This window comes from Neopelma chrysocephalum, unplaced genomic scaffold, assembly GCF_003984885.1.
Source record: "Neopelma chrysocephalum unplaced genomic scaffold, ASM398488v2 Primary Assembly neopelma1_200, whole genome shotgun sequence".
Classification (NCBI taxonomy): domain Eukaryota; kingdom Metazoa; phylum Chordata; class Aves; order Passeriformes; family Pipridae; genus Neopelma; species Neopelma chrysocephalum.
The window spans coordinates 2,447,658-2,467,657 of record NW_020897862.1 but is presented as its reverse complement, the minus strand read 5'-3'; the positions used below and the strand labels follow the sequence as shown (position 1 = coordinate 2,467,657).

Sequence of the window (20,000 nt, the reverse complement as noted above, 5' to 3'; positions counted from 1 at the left end):
GAGTTCTTCAGTGGACATGGGAGAAGTGGGGGTGGGAGAAGAGAAGCTAATGGAGGAATTCTTAGACGGGAGAAGTTAGAAGCTGCAAAATTCTGCTATTTAAGTTAAACTGAGAATGCAAAATACTTTCCAAAGAAGAGGTAATGCCACCATCAAATTAGTGACTAAAAAACTATATCAAAACAGTAACTGAGTGGGATTAGTTTAAGAAAAGGCCATCTTTTTTTATAATTATCACTTAGAAACCACCTTAAGAAACATAAGGTTTATTTTCAAAAGTACCTGCTCTGCAAGTGGATTCAATTGACTGAAATGCTTTGTTTTCATTTGGAGTCCTGTTCTGAGAGGATGTTCTTTAAATTACTGAATAGGTGATTTTTCATGGCCAAACACCCGAGTAGCTTTTTGAAATCAATAATATAAGAATAGTTTGGTTTAGAATCATGGTTTTCAGCAGGAGTATGTTTTGTCTTTAACTCCTGCTTTTTCCCATTTTTCTTGAGAATGATTTCCACCAATGCACCTTCCCCACAAGGTATTAATTACTTATTGCCTGTCCAGTTAATTAATTGCCGTTTTTGTGATGAGTGGGAGAAAGATTCTGCTGTGTAATAGTTGGGGTGAAAGCTGAGCTATAGATCTGAGAGTGTTTTGTGTGTCAGTAGTTCTCGTGCTCATTCCTGTTGGGCTTTTCAAACCTAACAAATATAAACAAGGTTGGCAGCTGCTGCCTTGGGTTATTGAGCTGAAAAGCGAAGCTGTTCTGTGCCTAAAGACTCCCTGAGTATTGTGCTTTTTCTGGCTTGTTTTTTATTTGTTTGAGGGTTTGATTTTTTTGTTTGTTTTTTTTTTTTGGTGTGTGGAAGTGTTTTGATAATCCTGTCTGTAAATAAATAATGCATCAATAAAAACAAATGAAAATGAAGCAGAGGCTCAAGGCAGTAACTACAAGATGGCATTTAGATATTAATCATACCAGCAGAGAGCCCAGCTAGCTGCTGCTTTTAAAAAGCTAATAAGTATGTAGAAAACTAAACTAATGAAGCAGGGAAATAAGGAAGTGTCCTACTTGGAATATGTCCTATGCAATTGATGTTGCATTAAATGTGCATGAATGAATAGATGAATGAAAATAGGTTTTAGCATCTTGTGCGTGCCAGTGAGAGAATAAAGCAAAGTTCTCAAACTGTAGTTCATGTGAGATTATTGTATTTTCTGGTTTGCCATAAACCATATTAGTGCAGAAATGCACCTGCACAGTCCAGGTTATCTTGGAAGGAGGGAGTGCAACTGGATCCTTGGGTTAGGATGGAAAATGAGCAGTTTGGATTTTCACTCAGCAATAGTCTCTGCGTGTCAGGAATGCTGGAAGGTTCTTTTGTGGCTGCTGAAGGTGCTGGATGTTTAATAAAAGTAGGCCCAGTGGAGTGGTCCCATCTGCCAGCAACAATAGCCCCAGCTGCTGCTGTGGACATATGGCAGCCAGGTTCTCATCCAGGCATCCTTGGTATCAGAGAAACTTGGGAAGGCATTTTGGACTTCATTTGGAGAGTTTGAAGGGAAAAAAAATATTTTTTTGTAAAAGGGTTGGTTTATTTTTTCTCCCTGAGGTTTATAAACCTCTGGTTTAAACTTGAATGCTTAAATAAATAAAAAATTAATAGAGAAACATCTAAGTTAATTTTCTTTTTTTTTTTTTAATTTCCTTTTAAGATGTGTCCTGCTTTATGCAATTATTCTGGAGCAAATTAAAAATGGATGGGAAAGCAGGACCGAACTTAAAAGGCTTTTGATTTATTGCATGTTTGTCTAAACCAGTGGTATTTGAAATATAATACAAAAGTCAAAACTATTGAAAGGTTTATAGAGCAAGGTAACCTCATCAGTAATTCAGCCAGTTCTTTATTGGTCTACATTGACAGGGAATATTGATTAATTTTGCCTTTCTCATTGTTGTGTAGCTTTAAAAAGTAGTAACCTCTTTCAGAAAAGCTTTATCCTAAGGGGAAAAAAATATGGTTTGCTGGTATTTTTCTTTCTGGTCCAATTTTTAACTCTCTTCTTAAAGAGGCACTGAATGAAAATGAATCCCTGGGGGGAGATGTGTGTGTGTGCCTTGAGGAAAATAAGAACTTTGAGGTTTTTTCTCTAAGCAGAGTTTGGATAGTTTCATGGAAGAACTTATCTCATGGAAATAATATTTAGTCTAAATTACTGATGAAAAATGTCCTTATAAGAAATTGGCTTTTATTTGTGACTGAGTACATGTAGAAAGTAAAGTGATGGAACAAAATTTTACCCAATTTTGACCAAGGTGGATGAGCCACCTTCACTTAACCTGGAAAAGGAACATGTATAAATTATATGTGTTAGAAAAATAGCATGGACTACTGAGGTAGGAAAAGTGAGCAGAAGAGCTCACTGTAGTTGTCTCACCTAACAAACTTACTGTTTTACTCTCCTGATGAGACATTTTCAATGAAAGTACAGAATAGGTGGGATGATTAATTTTCATAGATAGATTTCAGTCTTGACTCTAAATCTGTCTTCTGAAAATAGTATTTTTAGGTATCTCGAAAAATAAGCATTTCTGATGACTCGTGCCTGCCAGGAAAGCATCGGTTCTTAAAGCATTCAGCTTGTCTTTCTTTCTTTTAAGTGTTTCTAGTGTTTTTTACTTGTGTCTTGCATGATGAGGTTGTCTTGGGCAAATAAACAGCAATGCAGGAATGTCCCTTAACCCTTACCCTGATTTTTCTGGTTTGTAAATCCTTGTAAGTGGTGCAACCTAAATGAATGCCTGTCCAATATGATAATAGTGCCCTGCTTTCATGGTGGGTGTGTTATCAAAACAGGCTGTTTATGGGGAGATAAATTGCATCACGTGGAGGATGCATGAATGGTCTTATGGTTGAGGTTTGAAAGACAAGTCAAAGAGGTCACAATAGCAGAGGTTGCCCAAACTCTTGTAGTGACTGTGCTGTTCCCAATATGAGCATTAGAGCTCTCTGTGTTTTGCAGCATTAAGGATTTCTGTGGCTTGTCTTAGTCACTGTCTCTGAATGCCCTGCAATGGCGACAGCTCATGTGTTTTGCTACAAGTCTTGAATATTTTTTTGGAGAAGAAATAAAAATGTGGAATTTCTTAAGTGCTTGGTTTGCCTTCTAAAGCCTTTCTCGTGATGGTATAAAAATAGCTTGAAGTGTTAATTCAGCTCTGTTTAAAAAAAAAAAAAGAAAATTTATTTTGGAAAATGACTTTGGGGAGATGGGGGAAGATGAACATTTAATGATCTTTAAATGTTAGAGATGCAAATACTGGGCCTGGAGCAAGACTGTGGGATGACTGAGATGTTCCAGCTGATGTTAAATGCAGTTGGACTACATTATGTTTGGATTTAGTATGGAACCATAGCAGAGGGATAATGTTGCTGATGAAGCTGAGCAGTTGTGTCAGTGGTGAGTTCACGTGTGAGGTGCTGCCCCTTCAGAGCTGGTGCCACCAAATCAGGACTAGGCCTTCAGAGGTGATTCCTTTCCTCAGAAGCTTAAATAACCTGCCAGCTTTGAGCATGCAAGTGGAAGTAAAGAGAATGCAAATTGTTAATGGGAAGCACTTTAGGAATTGGATATTTTTGCTAAACAAGTCTTTTTAGGCATGGTCTTAAGAACTGACTGAACTGAAATGCTTAAGAACTGATTCCCCGGGATTCCAGTGCTCCGTGGTCTTCTCTTAATGTAGTGCTGCCTTGTGTCTGAAGGTCAAAATGGTCTTTGGAGAGGCCTTGGCTCTTGGAGAGATGTCAAACCAAAGCAGGGGGTGAAGGGAGATGTTGTTTTACCTGCCTTGGAGCAGCAAATGTGAGCACAGAATTCAGCCCGAGCGCTCACCTGGCTACGTGGCCCCGCTGTGCTCTTTCTGCAGGAGCACATTCCCAGGTAACCCGCTGCCAGTGGAAGCTCTGGAACGGTTTTGGGTCAACTCTCCAGCGAAGGGAGAACAGCGTGGTTGGAGTGGCTCCTGCCTGGTGCAGAGCCTGCTGGCATCTCCAAGAACACCAGCTGTAGGGGTGGTATTTATAGCTCTGGGATCTGTAGGAGCAGCTGAGGATGAGAGCGGCTTTCCAGCAGCTTCTGTGAGCAAGCGTTTGCCTTGCCCCGGTGCTGCTGAGCCTCAGGCCCTCCCCCAGCCAACCTTTCTCCCAGTACAGGGCTGAAATTCCACAGTGGGGAGAGAATCCGGTTGAATTCCAAATGAGCTGTTCTTAGCTTCTGCTTGGTTTCCTTCCCTTTTAATGATTTGAAAAATGCAAACAATGCTTTGAAAAGCCAGCGCTGCTTCTCGGGGCTGGAAGTGTCCATTTCCCTTCATTTATCTCTTGTAATAACAGCCCTGAAAGTCTGTCTTCTAAAAGCACTCTGGCCATAGATCTGATTGCAGCGTGTGCCCAGGGAAGGAGCCTGTGTTAAACGTGTCTTTGTGGTGTTATTCACGTTCCAGCAAATAAAGAATGCCTGCTCCACCCTGCTCTCCGTAAGGAACATGTTCCCATTGTTGTCATTCCAGGCTACAGATGGCGTAGATATATTTTCCAGACCCATGTTTTTTTAAGAGACCGAGTATTTAATGTGAGTTTGGTCTTGTGGGGTCAGTTCTGAAAGCCCCATATTTTTTATATTGGTTGAATTGTTTATTCAGGCGTCACAAAATAAAACAACTGCTTATATTGATTCAAGTAGAGTTTAGAGAATTCAATAGAGTTTGAATTCAGAAATGAATTATTGGGTATTTATTTCATCAGAAGTTCTGTCTAGACCAGCATGGTGGTTTTTTTTAATTTCTGCCTATTCCTTTAGTAATGATGGCAGGACATTGCCTTTCTTGCTACCTGTTATCTCTGGGTGTTGGCATTTGCTGGGAATGTGTGTTTGGGGTGGGTTGATGCTGCCACAGAGGGAATAGTTGAGGCTGCTGTGAAGCCTTTTTTCGTGAGATGAAATCTAATTTTATTTCACATGTGGAAATTGCAGAGGCTTTGTGCCCTCAGCACTGCCAGCTGTGGGAGCAGTGTGGGAATGGCAAAGGTACACAACAAAGCAGGGCTGTGTTGCACAAATCCGGGAAGGTCGGTTTTTCCAGTTCCATACCTGACTTCCATCATAATTGAGTTCTATTTCTGATTGGCAATCGATTGTTTGGGGGTTTTTTTATTTAAAAAAATCAGTCTGTCTGTCCCCTCACCCCCCTTCCCAGCACAGACTGTGTACCAGCTAATCCCAGGATTTAGCCCAAGTTAATTCTGTCTGCTGGTGTTTCTGTGAAGGGCAGACTGCAGCAGGCAGTTCTCCTGGAGCTGCCCACGGTGACTAATGCCTGGCATGTCTGATGGCAGAGTGCCCTGCAATATGACTCTGGGCACAGGCAGGGGCGGAGCTGGGCAGTCAAGTGACTTGACTTTAAATGCACTGAGGGATAAGGGAATAATTTCAACTCTTGCCTCTTGTGTGCTTTGTCTCTCTGTTCCAAGAGCTTGTTAGAAGGAATTGCGTGGATGGATCCCCAGATCCTGGACTGCAGATCACTTCCAATCTGCCAAATTTGTGACTGCTGAGGAGCAGAGCTGCCTGGGATGAAAGCAGATCAGGCTTGGACTGCAAATTCAGTGTCATAATCTGATAGGAGTTTGGAGTGGTTAAGAAGCACTTTTAGTCATTCTTTGTGCCTGCAAAAATATTTATGTGGCTGAGTAGATGGGAATGGAATGAGGGGGCTGAGCTTGGCTAAGTTTCCTTGCTTTTGTGGTTTTTTTTTTTTTCCTCCTCTCTGTAGGCTTCCCACTGTCTGTTTACTTGGTTAGTTTTAATGGAGGATGGAAGTGTTAAGTCCAGAAATAAAGGCTTGAATTGGGAATATGTTTGTGTGTATGTTTAGGAAGGGGTGAGAAGACAGAGATTACTGCTTCCAGTTGGAAATACCCTGGAAGACTTTTAACTTTGCATCAGCTCTCAGTTGTGCTCCACACTCTGGTTATAATTGTAAAAGAAAGTGCGTATTTGACCTGTGCTTTTTGAATTTCAGCTTCAGAAAATCCAGATTGGATTCTAAGGCAAAAAATTTCAATGTCCGAAATGACAATAGGAATGCAAACTAATACATACTACAAAATATAGGGGTACTGTTTCAGTGGTGAAGTGGTTCTTCAAGGATTGCTACAGTTTTTGCTAAAGTTGAAAACCAGGGGTGAATTTGAGCTCATAGATTGGAAAGGTTGAAAATGGATGTTATTTTTGTGCTAGCTGATAAAGCAGATGGTGGATGGTATATAAAATGTTAATTGAGGAACAAGTGGGATGGACTGTAGCAGTAAAAATGCCAAGAAATGAAGTTGCCTGTTTAAGTTAAAATCCAAATGTTTTGTGGAGCTTGCTCTATTACTGTTGGTATAGCACATCTAAAATTATAATTTTCATTGATTGTGCTCCTGCTTTCTCCTTTTATGAGGCTGTGCTACTACTATGTACTTGTCCTGTACAAGGACTAATTAGTAAAACTATTTGGATCTTATGCTAAAAAAATTTAGATTATTTGATGTGAGGAAATTTGTTTTAAAATGGTCCATCTCCTCACCATTGGGTCAGTGAGATGTAAAACTCACATTTGTTCCAGGTATCAAAACCCCACCAAACTTAAACAGCTGAAGAGCTAAAAAGAAGTATTTAAGTTGTTTGAGCTCCAGAAAATATGTGGATTACTCCTGCTTAGAGGAACTTTAGATGGCATGAAGCAGCTCTGCATGGCTTCCTGGATAACTGTAAGGAGAAATAAGCTTTTAAAATACAAGCTGTGTCTCTGGGTGGGGATGGCAGTGGGTATTAAATCAGCTGCTGTTCGCACAGGGTGCTTTTATTTCTGCAATTTATGACATGTAATTACTTAGTCTATTTGCTTACAAAGGTAGAAAACAGATTTTAAATATTACATCTTAAGGTGAAGCTTATTATTCAAAATTTCCAGAAATTCTTAATTAAATAAAGAGAAGGAACAGTGTGGGCATTTATCTCCCTCGGCCAAATCAATGATTTGATATTTTGAAACCGTGAACGTTCCCTTGCCTTTTTCTTGGCCTTCCATTCCAAAGGTAAATGATGGACATTAACCCATCCTCTGCTTGCTGCTCTGATCCTGGAAGAGGTTTTAGGCCCTGCAGGAGGAAAAGAAGATCTCCAGCTTGTTCCATCCTTCCCACACTGGGGCCACGTGTTGTCACTGCAGTAGCAGTGCTACAGGAGACAGCGAGTTTGGGAAACATCCCTTCCAGTTTCTGTTTGATGCAGCAAACTTCACTTGTGGAAAACTGCAAGATTCCCCATGACCTAATCAGTTGGCTCTTGGTGAAGGAAGGGGCCTGCAAAAGGGATTGATTTTCCCAGGAACTGGCTGACTCTGACACTCCGGGCTGCTCCGGTGCCACGCTGATGGCAATTATAGCTGCAGCACAAAGCTTTAGTGTCAGTTTGCAAACGCAAGAGTTAATTGCCACATTGGACCTTTGGAATAGCAGATAAACAAATTTATTCTGTAAGATAAAAAGGCCATTAATGTGTTCCTGCTGTGATCCGCTGCCTTATTGCCTTCCTCATTTCCTGGGGCTCTGTAATTAAACCATTAGTGTGAGGACCATGCGGGGAGGCTGCTGTGGGGAGAGGAGATACAGGACCTGTTTCATCATTCACTCATACAATTCACCTCGGCCTTGCCTGGCTTCAAAACCAAACAAAGTAACTGAAAAGCTTTTACTGTTCTTGTGGATATTAAAGACATTGGAAACACTCCTCTTCCTCTTTTATTTCTATTTGTTTCCTTGTTCAGCTGAAAACACAGTGTGCTGAGAAACATAGTACATATAATCAGTGTTGCTGACTCAGTCTTAATTTCTGCAGCATCATTTCAATTTTTTTTTTCCTTCCCCAATCTGGCATATGAACTTTTAGGACAAAGCTTACCTGTACTATAAGAAGCCTTTTAATTTCTTCAGTGATACAGATTTCAGGGATTTTCTCGTCCCTCCATAGGAGATGCTTGGTGCAAAAGACACCTTAGGTTAGGTCAGTTACTTCACTTGGAATTCCTGGTTTCTGAGCTGCCTCACCATCTTCTTCCAGGGGTTTTATCTCACATTGTTGGTTTCAAACTCAGACCACAGCAGACATCACTGGTGTTGGCAGCACCCACTTGGTGCTCCGTGTCCCAAATGAAGAGGGTTTTAGTCCAGCTGAAAGCTGCTGAGGTCATACTCTCATATCTTCTCCCTCGGTCAGCTCTGCTAGATTCATTTGTAGCCTGGGAATTCTGTGAAAGCAGTGGTTCTGGAAGTGGAGGATGGAACTGTGTGCAGGAAATAGGAATGGGGGATAAATAGGCTCCAGGCTTGGCCCAGGAGCTGAGTGACAAGGCTGTGGCTGGATCCCAGTGCTGAGGGACAGCATGCAGAGTTCCTGGCAGCAGGGAGCTTTGCTCTGGCCCATTCCTGCTGCAGTGGAAGGGTTTGGCCAGGCAGCTGCATTCCCAACCTCTGACAGAGCTGCTTTCTTGCAGTTAAACTCCCTTTCCTGATACACTTCTCAAGATATGCTTTGCAAAAACATACATCCTAGAAAGTGGTTTTCAAAACAGCGAGCTGGATGTGGAGCTTGGCGTGGAGAGCTGAGGAAAGCCTGTCTAAGAAAATAACAACAATAATAATAAATAATGATTTAAAAAAAAATGGGGCAGAGTGGAATGACTTGCATAACTGACAGAGCCTGAACTTTACTCTTCACAAATGTGATGGATCAAATTTAAGCTGGAAGCAAGTAGGGTGAAGTAATGGCAAGCTTGTAGTGCCTTTGCAGGCATTAATTGGAGATTGATTTTTTATTTGTACTGCTTTTTTTGGGTAGGAACTTCCAGGTATAAGGCGTTGCCTCTTCCTTACCTTTCAGAGCTTCACATAAAATCTGAAATGAGAAGTTGAACAGTAGCAATCTGGAACACACTGGAGGGAGAGAGCTGATTTAACTTTGGGGCAGGGAAGTTGTCTTGTGGGCTCTGTTTTTTGTTCTCTTTGGAGAATTTTGTGAGCTGTAGCTGCGCTGCTGTTTGGGCAAAGCCAATAAAAGGAAGTTGCAGCCATATATGATCTCTTGGGTTACAGTTTGTTCTGTGTTGGTGCCCACGTTGCTACCCAAAGCCACAGGCATTTTTGCAAGTTGATACTGTGCTGGTGCAAATGATTCATTGGCTTTGCCTGTCTGTCAGCTTTTTTAAGGCAAGAATGTCAGCACAAGGTGCATCCAAGTGAAACGGAGTTGGCCACGAGAAATAGAGTAGCAACTGTTGCTATTTGCAGTCCAGACAGTGATCTTTTCTCCACACTGTAATTTTGGACAACAGCCCTGCTCAGGGACACAGCATCTGGTAGAGGAGTGATTTGATTTTAATGGGGGTTCTGTAACCATGTTTTCAGAGACTTGGGTGAAACAAGATGATAAGTTCGTGTTTGGAATGGTAAAAGAGATGTGGGTGAGGGAATTTTTGTTTATCACTGAAGGAAAGGGACAAGCCCCCATTTCTCAAAGAAGAGCCTAACTGATGTGAATATGTGAGGAATAAGCATCTTCTGTTGAGGATGAGTGGTATCAGGATGTAAATCATCCCCAGGAAGGCTGCTGACACCTTTGTATGGCTTCTTTCTTTGTGGACTTCGTTTGCACTTGTCATAATTGGTGTCTCATCCCCAAAGGCAGATTGCTGCGTTAGGTGCAGGTGGGTGTGTGTAAATCTAAGGTGGTTTATCTAATTTTGGCACTCTCAGGACTGGGCCTTTTTACAGTCCTTACACAGATGGTGTTGAAAACAGCTGCTGGAAATAACAGATTTAAATATTTCCAGCACTGTAGTACCCAAAAGAAGGAAGCAGTAGAGATTCACTTCTGCAATGAGGGCTGTGGTTATAAATTATTGGAATACAGAGACTACAGGCATTAAAATGACAGGTGGATCCATTGTTACTCCCCTCCAGGCAAAGGTTATAGGAAGGTGTTTTGTAGCTGGGAAGGAAAAACCACCAAAACACCAAAACCACCAACCTAAAGTTGCCTGGCAAAGCTTTCATTAATTGTGGAGAATACACAGAATTTTGTTTAGCAACAACATATTCCTTTTAGGAGTTTTTTTCCTTGACTTACTTGATATAAGGCCTACAGAAATCAGTGTGAGGAAGCTGTGAGTCTTTTACTTCAGTCTTCTTACTCCTGTGCAGTGAGGCAACTCTGAATACTCAGAATCACAGATTGTGGGTCAGCAAGCTTCTTAATTGTGCTCCTAAATGTTAACTAAGAGTTTGAATTTTATTTCCTGTAGGTATTATCAACCCAAAGAACCCTAAGGAAGCACCAAAGTCCTTCAGCTTTGACTACTCTTACTGGTCCCACACATCGGTGAGTGTTTTTCCAAGAAAACCTGGTTTTGCTGTTGTTTGGTGTGATTTAACTGCATTCCCTCTGATCAAGCCACCCCTGTCAGATGTTTCTGCACTCTCTCACCCACATTCAGGTTAAAAGCTTGTGACTGTGTGTTGTGTTGCCCTCTCTGGGGAGAGCAGAAAGCTACAAGTTGTAAATATCTGAAAGATTGTGTCAGCCGCAGTTAATTCAGTTGTCCTTTCAGACAAGTGACAGTTGCTCGAGTTCTTACAGCTCGAGGAGGGATGTTGTCTGTGTTCCCTTGGCATATCTGAAGAGGCAGTGTGGTGATCCATGTTTTCAGTAGCTGCAAAAGCAATAAATTCTCATCTGGCTCCTCTGCCCCACCCTCCTGTGAATCGGTGCTCAGCTCTCGCTGACTTCCAGTAATTGTTCTCCAGCAGAACTCTGTTGTTCTGCCACCTACTCCTCCCCTGCACTGTTTTCTAAAAGATATATAAAGAAGGGATAGTGCATTTCTCTAGGATTAATTTTAGTAACTCGTGTGGTGAAATAAGACTTAATATTTCTGAGCAAATCTGTGGCCAGCAAGATTGTTTTCAAGACAAAAACCCCTCACCTCCCTTACTGCTCCCTTAGAGCAACCCTGTAAGTTGATTACAGACCAGTCACAGGAACACTGTGAACATAATGCCTGAAAATAAGCAGATAAGCAGCATCAAGGAACAGAGGAGGTCTGATAAAATCTTGATCCCAACATTAGAATGTTAACGCAGCTAAATTTGTCCTGATTTTGGGAGCAGGTAATGTTCAAATCCAACATTTCAGGAAGCAAGAGAATGGCAGATTTAGAGTAAGATATCCCCACAAACAATGCAGTGACATGGTCATTGTCATTCTTCTCCAGCTTGTGCTGCCTTGGGAAAAAACTGTGTGTAAAAATGGGCTAATTTACCTCTTGCTGAGGGATTGACCCACAAGATAGAAGTTGAAAAATAACCCAGTTGCTTTTGAAATCTTACTAGAATGGTGGCTGAGTCTGTATTTATGCTGTTTCCATATCTTTCCAGCCTGAAGATCCCTGCTTTGCATCCCAGAGCCGTGTGTACAATGACATCGGGAAGGAGATGCTCCTGCACGCCTTCGAGGGCTACAACGTCTGCATCTTTGCCTATGGGCAGACTGGGGCTGGGAAATCCTACACCATGATGGGCAAGCAGGAGGAGAGCCAAGCAGGCATCATCCCCCAGGTAGAACAGAGCCCAGCAAGGGCATTTGGTTTTTTAGAATCACAGAATGACAGTATGGTTTGGGTTGGAAGGCACCTTCAAGATCGTCTCATTTCAACCCCCCTGCCATGGGCAGGGACACCTTCCACTAGCCCAGGTTGTTCCAAGCCCCTTCCAACCTGGCCTTGGACACTTCCAGGGATGGAGCAGCCACAGCTTCTCTGGGCAACCTGTGCCAGGGTCTCACCACCCTCACAGGGAAGTCCTTCCTAAAACCTAATCCAGATTTCTCCTCCATCATCTTCAGACACACACTTGCTGATATGCCATTTTTATATTGCAGTGACAGCAGAGAACTGCAGCTTGCTTCTATTTATAGCACAGAATGATAATATTGGTGAAACCCAGAGCAATTGTTGAGATACCAGATAAAATAACATTGATAGTGATGTAGAATTGAGATTAATTATCCTCCCAGTGAGGCTGCATGGGGTTGATGCATTGGGTTCTTTTTCTTCCCCTGCCCTCATTCTAAAGCCATTTCAGTGACATGTCATAGTAGTTACTTGTTACTCCTCAGAAAGGACTGATTTCTGACTCAGGTTTAATTTCTCCCCAGCTGTGTGAGGAGCTGTTTGAGAAAATCAATGACAACAGCAATGAGGAAATGTCATATTCTGTAGAGGTGAGTGTGATAAGTGATGTCTGTGTGCTGGACATCAAACTGAGCGTGGGTGCTGGGTTATTGATGTTGCATTAAGATGCTGATTTTTGATGGATTTTTTTTTAAATTTTATTTTTTTAAATTTTATTTTTTAAATTTTATTTTTTAAATTTTATTTTTTAAATTTTATTTTTTTAAGCTTTATGTCTTTTCTCTGTTTCATGTTTGAGGTAAACATAAATAAAACCTTTGTGTGACTTTTTTTACCCCAACAGAAAACTAGTTTACCTTCACCCCTGTAGTAATTCTGAAAGAAATGATGGGCTGAAAAACCTAAATGTTTATTGCCAAAAGACTACAACCATAATTTTTAGAATCAAAAGTTGCTTCTACATACACAGAAATTAATTTTTTTCCTTCTTAAGTCTGCTTTGAAGGTTCATAAGAGACTCCTTGGAAGCAGACTCCTCTTGCCCTCTGTCTTATTTATTGCTTTAGGAAGCAGATTTGCTTCTGTGTCATTAAAACTGTTGGGATGACTGGGAACTCCAGTGCACAGTTTTTCATTGCACACCAATGTTTTCTGAAATGGTTGAGGGATTTATACATGGATGCAAGGCCAGCAGCTTATGTTGGAGATCTGATGCATGAGACTTGTGACTCTTCTTCCCTCTGCCCGTGTCAGAGCTGTTAAATGAACAGAGACACCCACCTACAGCTCTGCTGTGGTGGACTGGGGGAATTTCCACCACCGACACACTGAAATACTGCAGAGGAAGCCTTAAGAAACACTAAATTATCCATGCAAATTCCTGTTTTCAGGTGAGTTACATGGAGATTTACTGTGAGAGAGTCAGGGACTTGTTGAACCCGAAGAACAAGGGCAATCTGCGGGTGCGAGAACATCCTCTCCTTGGGCCGTACGTGGAAGATCTGTCCAAGCTGGCAGTGACATCCTACACAGACATTGCAGACCTCATGGATGCTGGGAACAAGGCCAGGTGAGTGATGGGGGGGTGTTTTATATTTTTATCACTGTGATGCGTTGGCACTTTAAAAAAAACCCCTCATGTAAATGAGGAGTATTATTGAAATCAATGCTATTAAAAGGCTGGTATTAATTTGTGTGGTGAAATAGTGCTGCAAATCACTGTGTAGACATTTAAAGGTTGTAATGAGACTTGAGATGAAGTGTCTAAATAGTTATAGCAGCATTTAGTTCTTCTTTTGCTGAGCACTGTATCACCATCCTGGTATGAATAAACATGTGAGCTCAGTCCCCTCTTTCCTTCATTCAAGTGATCTGGACTAAAGTTGGCATTCCAGCTTTAGTTTCTGGTTCATTAGTAGTTGTTTCCATGTCAGCTGTTGGCTCCATTTAACAATGTGTGGGAAAGACTCACAGAAATGCTGCTCACATTTTCTTGGGTGTTTGCATGTGAGGTAGATTATCCAGTGAAGATTGAGAAAGCTCTGTTTAAACTCTGATTAAGATGGGAGTAGTTCAGGAGTGAAAAATCAAAGAGTTTATTAACGGGATTAGGTGTGGCTTGGTTTTGCTTACAGGGCAGAACATCACCTGTCCAGCCTCTTGTTCCCATTGCTCTGCAGCTGCATTCAGCCCTGCAGGAGTTGTGCTTTTCTAAACATGCCCATATCTGTTCATATTTCAGGACTGTGGCAGCCACCAACATGAACGAGACCAGCAGCCGCTCCCATGCTGTGTTTACAATTGTCTTCACTCAGAAGAAACACGACACAGAGACTGATCTTTCCACAGAGAAGGTGTGTTACAGATACGTGGTTTTGCGTCTGTTCTTCACTTAATCTTCCCTGCAGTGACTTATTCTTGTTGGCAGGATGATGAGAAAATGAGAATTGCTTTTTTTTTCTGGTGAACTTGCTGTGTGCCTTGAGAGAGCCCATTTATTTCCTATGGGATTTTGATTGTAATTCTAAAAGCAACTAAATGGGGACTATGGGCAGGAAGAGAATATATGGATTTGGGAAAAATATGGCCTTAAGCACTAGGTTCTGTGGGGAGTGATACATGAAATAAAATAAGTTACTTTTCCCCAGTCTTGTTCCCAGAACTTTCAATGGTTTTGCTTGTCAGTGCAAAATATTTGCCTTGTTAGTTCTTTCATTTGGGCACAGGAATTGGAATGAGTGAGACTTAGGCACTTTCTGGAATTAGCATGTTAAAAGGAAGCACACTGTTTAGCATGGAGCAGATTTTTGTCTTTTATTACTCTGAAATAAAGGTGTTCCACATGCAAAAGGAGCTGAAATTCAGGTAATGTTCATGTTTCTGAGCTGACTGCTGTGGACAAACCTGAAAAAAATCATTTATTGAAGAAACCCCCCTAGATGATAAGACCCTGTAAAATTAATTATCAGTTAATTGTCATTAACTGACCTGCCTCACTGAAGCCACAGACTGCCAGTGCTTTCTTGGTGGTGCCACCAGAGCCAGGATAAAGTGTGGTTTCTCTTCCTTTGAGATACTTGTGTTGTCTGCAGCAGTAATTCTTAATTCCCTTTGACTTCTGCTCTGTTCATGTGAGACCTCATTCTCCCTTTTAGGTATAGTGATACTTAAACCAGAACATAATCCCAGACACTTCTTATCCCTAAGATAACAGCATCAAGCTAATTGCTTGTGAAAGCTCTTTGACTGCAGCTTTAAGGACACTGTAGTGGTTTTTCAGTCAGTAGAGTTGTTCCAACACCGTAGAATTCTTTGAAGTTTTGTTTTTGCTCTGAGTCTCACGTTCTGTGCTTTCCCTCTGCAGGTCAGCAAGATCAGCCTGGTGGATCTGGCTGGGAGTGAACGAGCTGACTCCACTGGGGCCAAGGGAACCCGGCTAAAGGTACTGCAGGGATGGGCAAAGAGTGGGAAGGGGGTGCACAAGCATCATGTCCAGCCTTTGCTTTACAGATGAAAAGGAAAAGAAAGGATTGCTCTTATAAATATGTTAAAAACAGTTGCAAAACTGAAGACTGCAAAGATTGATGGCTGAACAGTTTTAATTGCTGTATAATATTGTCTTCTGTTTTTTCAGGAAGGAGCAAATATAAACAAGTCCCTCACAACTCTGGGCAAAGTCATTTCAGCGCTGGCTGAAGTGGTAAGTGCAGCATTTACTTACCTGCAACAGCCTTTGCACAGCTGGGAAATCTGAGACAGTAAAATCCAGGGAGTGCAGCAGAACCATCCACTGTTCTTGGCCTCACATTCCCAGCCCAATTAGCTGTGTGGATTTTGATAGATGAAAGTGCTGATACTCTTCTGTGGGGGTCATGCAGGCTGGCAGAACCTTGATTTGTGGGCAGATTGAAGCACTGTTTGTTTAACTGTGAAGAAGCCTTGCAAAAGAAGCCTGTGTTTGTGTAGAAGACCTGTTCATGTAGCAAGTTTTTAGTTCTGCAGAGCAGTAATTTTATTTTTGTTTGAAAGAATAATTTTAGAAAACTAACTGCAGCTTTGCTGTTAAAAATTATAGAAATACCAGTGTAGTATTTGATTATCACTGGCTTTTTTTGCAATGGCAAGACTTAATAATGTTTTAAGTGAGCATATATTGATCCAAGCAAAAGGTTGTAGGTTTAGAAGAGTACTATGTCTTTTACTTTGATACTCAACTATTATTAAAAAAACAAAAAACCCAGAACAAATAAATTATTGTTGCTCCTTTTAAAAGAGAGTTTTCAACAGCTGGAAAGGCTGAATGTGCTTAAATGCTTTTTAAATTTTTTTTTTAATTGAAACAATTCTCATTCATTCGGGTAGTCAAGAAGAGAAAGTATTGTTCAAACTAATGTGTAAATTACATATAAAGCTCTGTTAAGAAGCTCATCCTGTATCTTCTTCCTCTTTCTTTAATGCTTTCAACTTAGGATAACTGCACCAGCAAGGTAGGATGGTCTGAGTAGTAGCAGATGTTGGTTTTTTTGCCTGAGTGTAAGGTTTGCTACTTAAATTTTCTTGGAGTGGTGTCAGAACACAGAATTTAAATGTCAGGAAGATATTTTTCGTAAGCAGCAAAACCTTTCTGAAGGTGGAACATCAGGGGAATTCTCTGAACTGCTTCCCCTGATGTGTTTAGGTGTCTGAATATGGTGCAGGTTATCTAATATCAAACTGAGTAATCACTTGTACAACCCAGGGTGGGCCCCCCGTGTTTAGGTGCCATATGTGTATATTCTCAAGGTCCTTTTAATACCCATACTGTGAATTTTATGTCCTAAATTTTCTTTTTCTGTCCAGTGTCTATTTTTCACACTGTGTTATTCCTTTGTAGAGTAAAAAAAAGAAGAAGACAGACTTTATACCCTACAGGGATTCTGTACTAACGTGGCTTCTCCGGGAAAATCTAGGTATGGCTGATCTGTCTGTGCCAGCGTGGAAAGAAAGTCTCACTGCATTTCCTGACTGCTTTTAAGTCACTTAAAATTGTATCAAGTTCTATGTTAAATATTTTTAGTAGTCAAATCTGAGTCATCACAGTCCCACCTTGTGTTAATGTTACAACTCTTTCCTATGATTTCTGTGTGTTTCTTGGCAATGCAGACTATAATTCTATATTTAAATTCTATAAAAAATACTGATATTTAGTAGGTAATTAGTGCCTAATTGGTGCACTGTTATTTCATCTAAAATCTTGCCTGTTCATTATAGGTGGTAACTCCAGAACTGCAATGGTTGCTGCTCTCAGTCCAGCAGACATAAACTATGATGAAACTCTGAGCACTTTAAGGTACTTTCTTTGTCTCTGAGATGGATGTGGGTAACTGTTTGCTCTAATGGCCATATTTTGTCCTTCAAACCTTTGGGTTATTATACTTTGAGAATATCTGTGGGGAAGGAGACTATGCTGGCAAGAACTCAGTTACCCTAAAGAGGAACCCCAATCCATAGGGAGCCAGGGATTTATTGCCTACCCTTAACTTGAAAAATCAAACTCATCTTCTCGTGTTGGTGTGTAAGAACATACCAACAGTGTTGTCCCTAAAATTAAGCATATTGGTCAAAGCACTGAGTAAAGAAAAAAAGTTGTCTGTCATACATATTGTTAATCCACCTTGAGCAGAACTTGTCTTTTTTGCTGCAGTACCCTGTGCTAAACATGAATTCAGACGCATGGCTGAATATAATCCAGCCATATAATCTCCTCTGCCATCCAGCTGCAAGCTAAAGGTCCTCTGTTCTATATTGCTTTGTTCCTGGGTGGCACAGCAGCAGTTCCCTGCAGGTTGGGAGGTTTCACGGCTGTGCTGTGGTTGCAGATACGCCGACCGCGCGAAGCAGATTAAATGCAACGCCGTGATCAACGAGGACCCCAACGCCAAGCTGGTGAGGGAGCTGAAGGAGGAGGTGACGAGGCTGAAGGATCTCCTGCGTGCCCAAGGGCTGGGAGATATTATCGACAGTAAGTGGATTAAACACAGCTCACCATGTTGAGCTTGGCCTCTGCGGCAGAGGAGGGAGAGCTGGGCCTGGGAGAGAAAGGGATTTAAAGCACGAGGTTTAAATATAGGTGCTGAGATGTAAGATTTGAAATTGCAGAAATGGCAGCCTCTTGTGTCTTTAAACAACCAGGATTGTCTGTGGAGTTGCCACCTTCAAACTCTCAAGGAAAAACAAGGAGTTTGAATTTCCTATTACTGTGGAAATGCTTTTGTGTAATAGAACTTACCCATTCAGGAGCTGCCCTGGTGAGTTATGGAGGGCTTTTTGTCTGGCTGCCAATGAAAGGAGTTGAGATAGAGAAACTCAGTTTCATACTGAGAATAAAAAGCATCTTTTCTTTCCCCTTAGAGGGTTAGGGTTATGGGTTGATACCTGGCTTCAATGCTCAGAAAAGGAAACAATGGCTCATGTCAGACAATGTCCTGAGTGACAAATCATTTGTCATCTTGAAATAGCTGCTAAACAGCTGCTTGTGAATAACTAATGAATCCATTTGGGAGGTTCTGAGTAAGGTTGGCAGAGCAGTGTTGTACTGATCTGCTTTGCCAGCAACCTCTTAAAGCACCAGAACACACTTGTGCCCAATTTCCTTGTCCTCATTCCAAACAAAGCAAATGAACTGAAACTGTAGCTGCTGCATTCTGTTATAGTATGAGCAGTGAATTCATCCCTAGTGAAGGAAATGCCCATAAAAACACACAATGTGCTCCAGTGGATTTTAAGATTCTTTAACTTAAAAAAAAAACAAAACAAAACAAAAAAAGAATGTTGCACCAGTTTCTGATCAGAGCTTTTTATTTGTGAAGCAGAAGCCCTTAGTCACAGGCTGTTTAAAGGTGCGTAACATGTATTTACCTCTTTGTTTGCTTGTTTTCAAGAGGATGGGGCCAGAAGACAATGAAATACAAGTGTTTTCATGCTTTGTCCAGTCTGTGGGTTTTGGTTCTAAATCCAAACTGAAGAAACCGTTACTGAAAAATTGTGTTTTGTTTCTTTAAATCTCCAGTAGAATTCTCTTCCCTTCCTGTGTCGCTAGTGAACCTTCAATTTTGATCCTTCTTGTATTTTCCCTCCTGCTTCCTTTCAGTTGATCCAATGGGAGATGAATACTCTGGAAGTGGAGGCAAATGTGTGTATTGTGTGGTTCTCTCTTTAACCTGCTTTCTCTGGGTCAGCTTTTAACAGAGCTTTGCATGCCAGCATTTCTCACAGGGAAATCCCAGACAGAACACTCACTGGAATGCAGTGCAGTTCCATGAAAACCAGCCTCACCAGCACTTCTTAGATTGAGTCCACAGGCAAAAACCAGTGCAAAGTTTAAAATGCAACATATATCTGTTGCTTTCTTTGTGCCAGAATATAGAAGGGAGAGTGGTAGTTCTTTAGTGTGTTTTCATGACAGTGAACAGTTTAGATTTGAAGCAGAAAATCTTCTTCTCAAATCTTTTCCCAGTTACTCAGTTGAGCAGTTCCTGCTGGCATTTTAAGGGCTCTTTTCCAACTAGAAGTATTTGTTTGAAATGTGTCAGGTGATGAACTCAAGATAAAATGTTATCAGTTCCTCCTGGACACTGAGATTTATTTATTTTGTATAGTCCTTTAAAAAAAAAGAAAGAAGTTGAGCATCTTATACTGATGAAGGTCTCTTACTTGAGGTCGAACAGTTGCAGGTGATTCATTTGATAGGGTTAAAACCAGTCAGCAAAGAGCATTTTATTTCTCTTGGTGTTTGCTTCCATGAAAGGGGAATAGATGGAGTCCATTGCAAGACAAGTGTATTCCAGGGCAGTTTAGGGTCAGTAGACTCTTTAAACTCTTTCAGTCAGTCTCCTTCGCCCTCACTCAGTATCAGCTGAAAGAGATCTGTCTGAAATTTCCTAAAATTAAAGCTACTGGTGGTGTAAAGACTCATCCTGGCCTGTCTGACATTCCGGTGCTGCTTCCAGCGTGTGCCATGTGCTGGAGTGGGAACTGAGCCCCTGGAGCAATGTGTGCATGGTGTGTGTGCAGGGCTCAGGTTGTGGGGCAGTGTGTGCATGGGGTGTGTGCAGGGCTCAGGCATCAGTGTGTGCATGGTGTACAGGGCTCAGGTTGTGCAGCAGTGTGTGCATGGTGTACAGGGCTCAGGTTGTGCAGCAGTGTGTGCATGGTGTGTGTGCAGGGTTCAGGT

At 41.4% G+C, this 20,000-nt stretch overlaps 1 protein-coding gene across 8 annotated transcripts in view; it reads left to right on the top strand.

The window, feature by feature from the left end:
* The window catches only part of KIF1B (kinesin family member 1B), an 86,062-nt gene that overhangs the window by 8,963 nt on the left and 57,099 nt on the right, over window positions 1–20,000 (top strand). For 3 of the 8 annotated variants that reach the window (XM_027703045.1, XM_027703048.1, XM_027703043.1), the window contains exons 3-14: window positions 10,403–10,479; window positions 11,535–11,714; window positions 12,313–12,378; window positions 13,180–13,358; window positions 14,031–14,142; window positions 15,153–15,230; window positions 15,423–15,488; window positions 16,258–16,275; window positions 16,662–16,737; window positions 17,039–17,117; window positions 17,647–17,789; window positions 18,918–18,959. In XM_027703045.1, the coding sequence (XP_027558846.1) occupies window positions 10,403–10,479; window positions 11,535–11,714; window positions 12,313–12,378; window positions 13,180–13,358; window positions 14,031–14,142; window positions 15,153–15,230; window positions 15,423–15,488; window positions 16,258–16,275; window positions 16,662–16,737; window positions 17,039–17,117; window positions 17,647–17,789; window positions 18,918–18,959 (1,116 nt within the window). The remainder of the gene's footprint in view (window positions 1–10,402; window positions 10,480–11,534; window positions 11,715–12,312; window positions 12,379–13,179; window positions 13,359–14,030; window positions 14,143–15,152; window positions 15,231–15,422; window positions 15,489–16,257; window positions 16,276–16,661; window positions 16,738–17,038; window positions 17,118–17,646; window positions 17,790–18,917; window positions 18,960–20,000) is intronic. The other 5 variants (XM_027703047.1, XM_027703049.1, XM_027703050.1 and 2 more) reach the window with 3 other exon arrangements.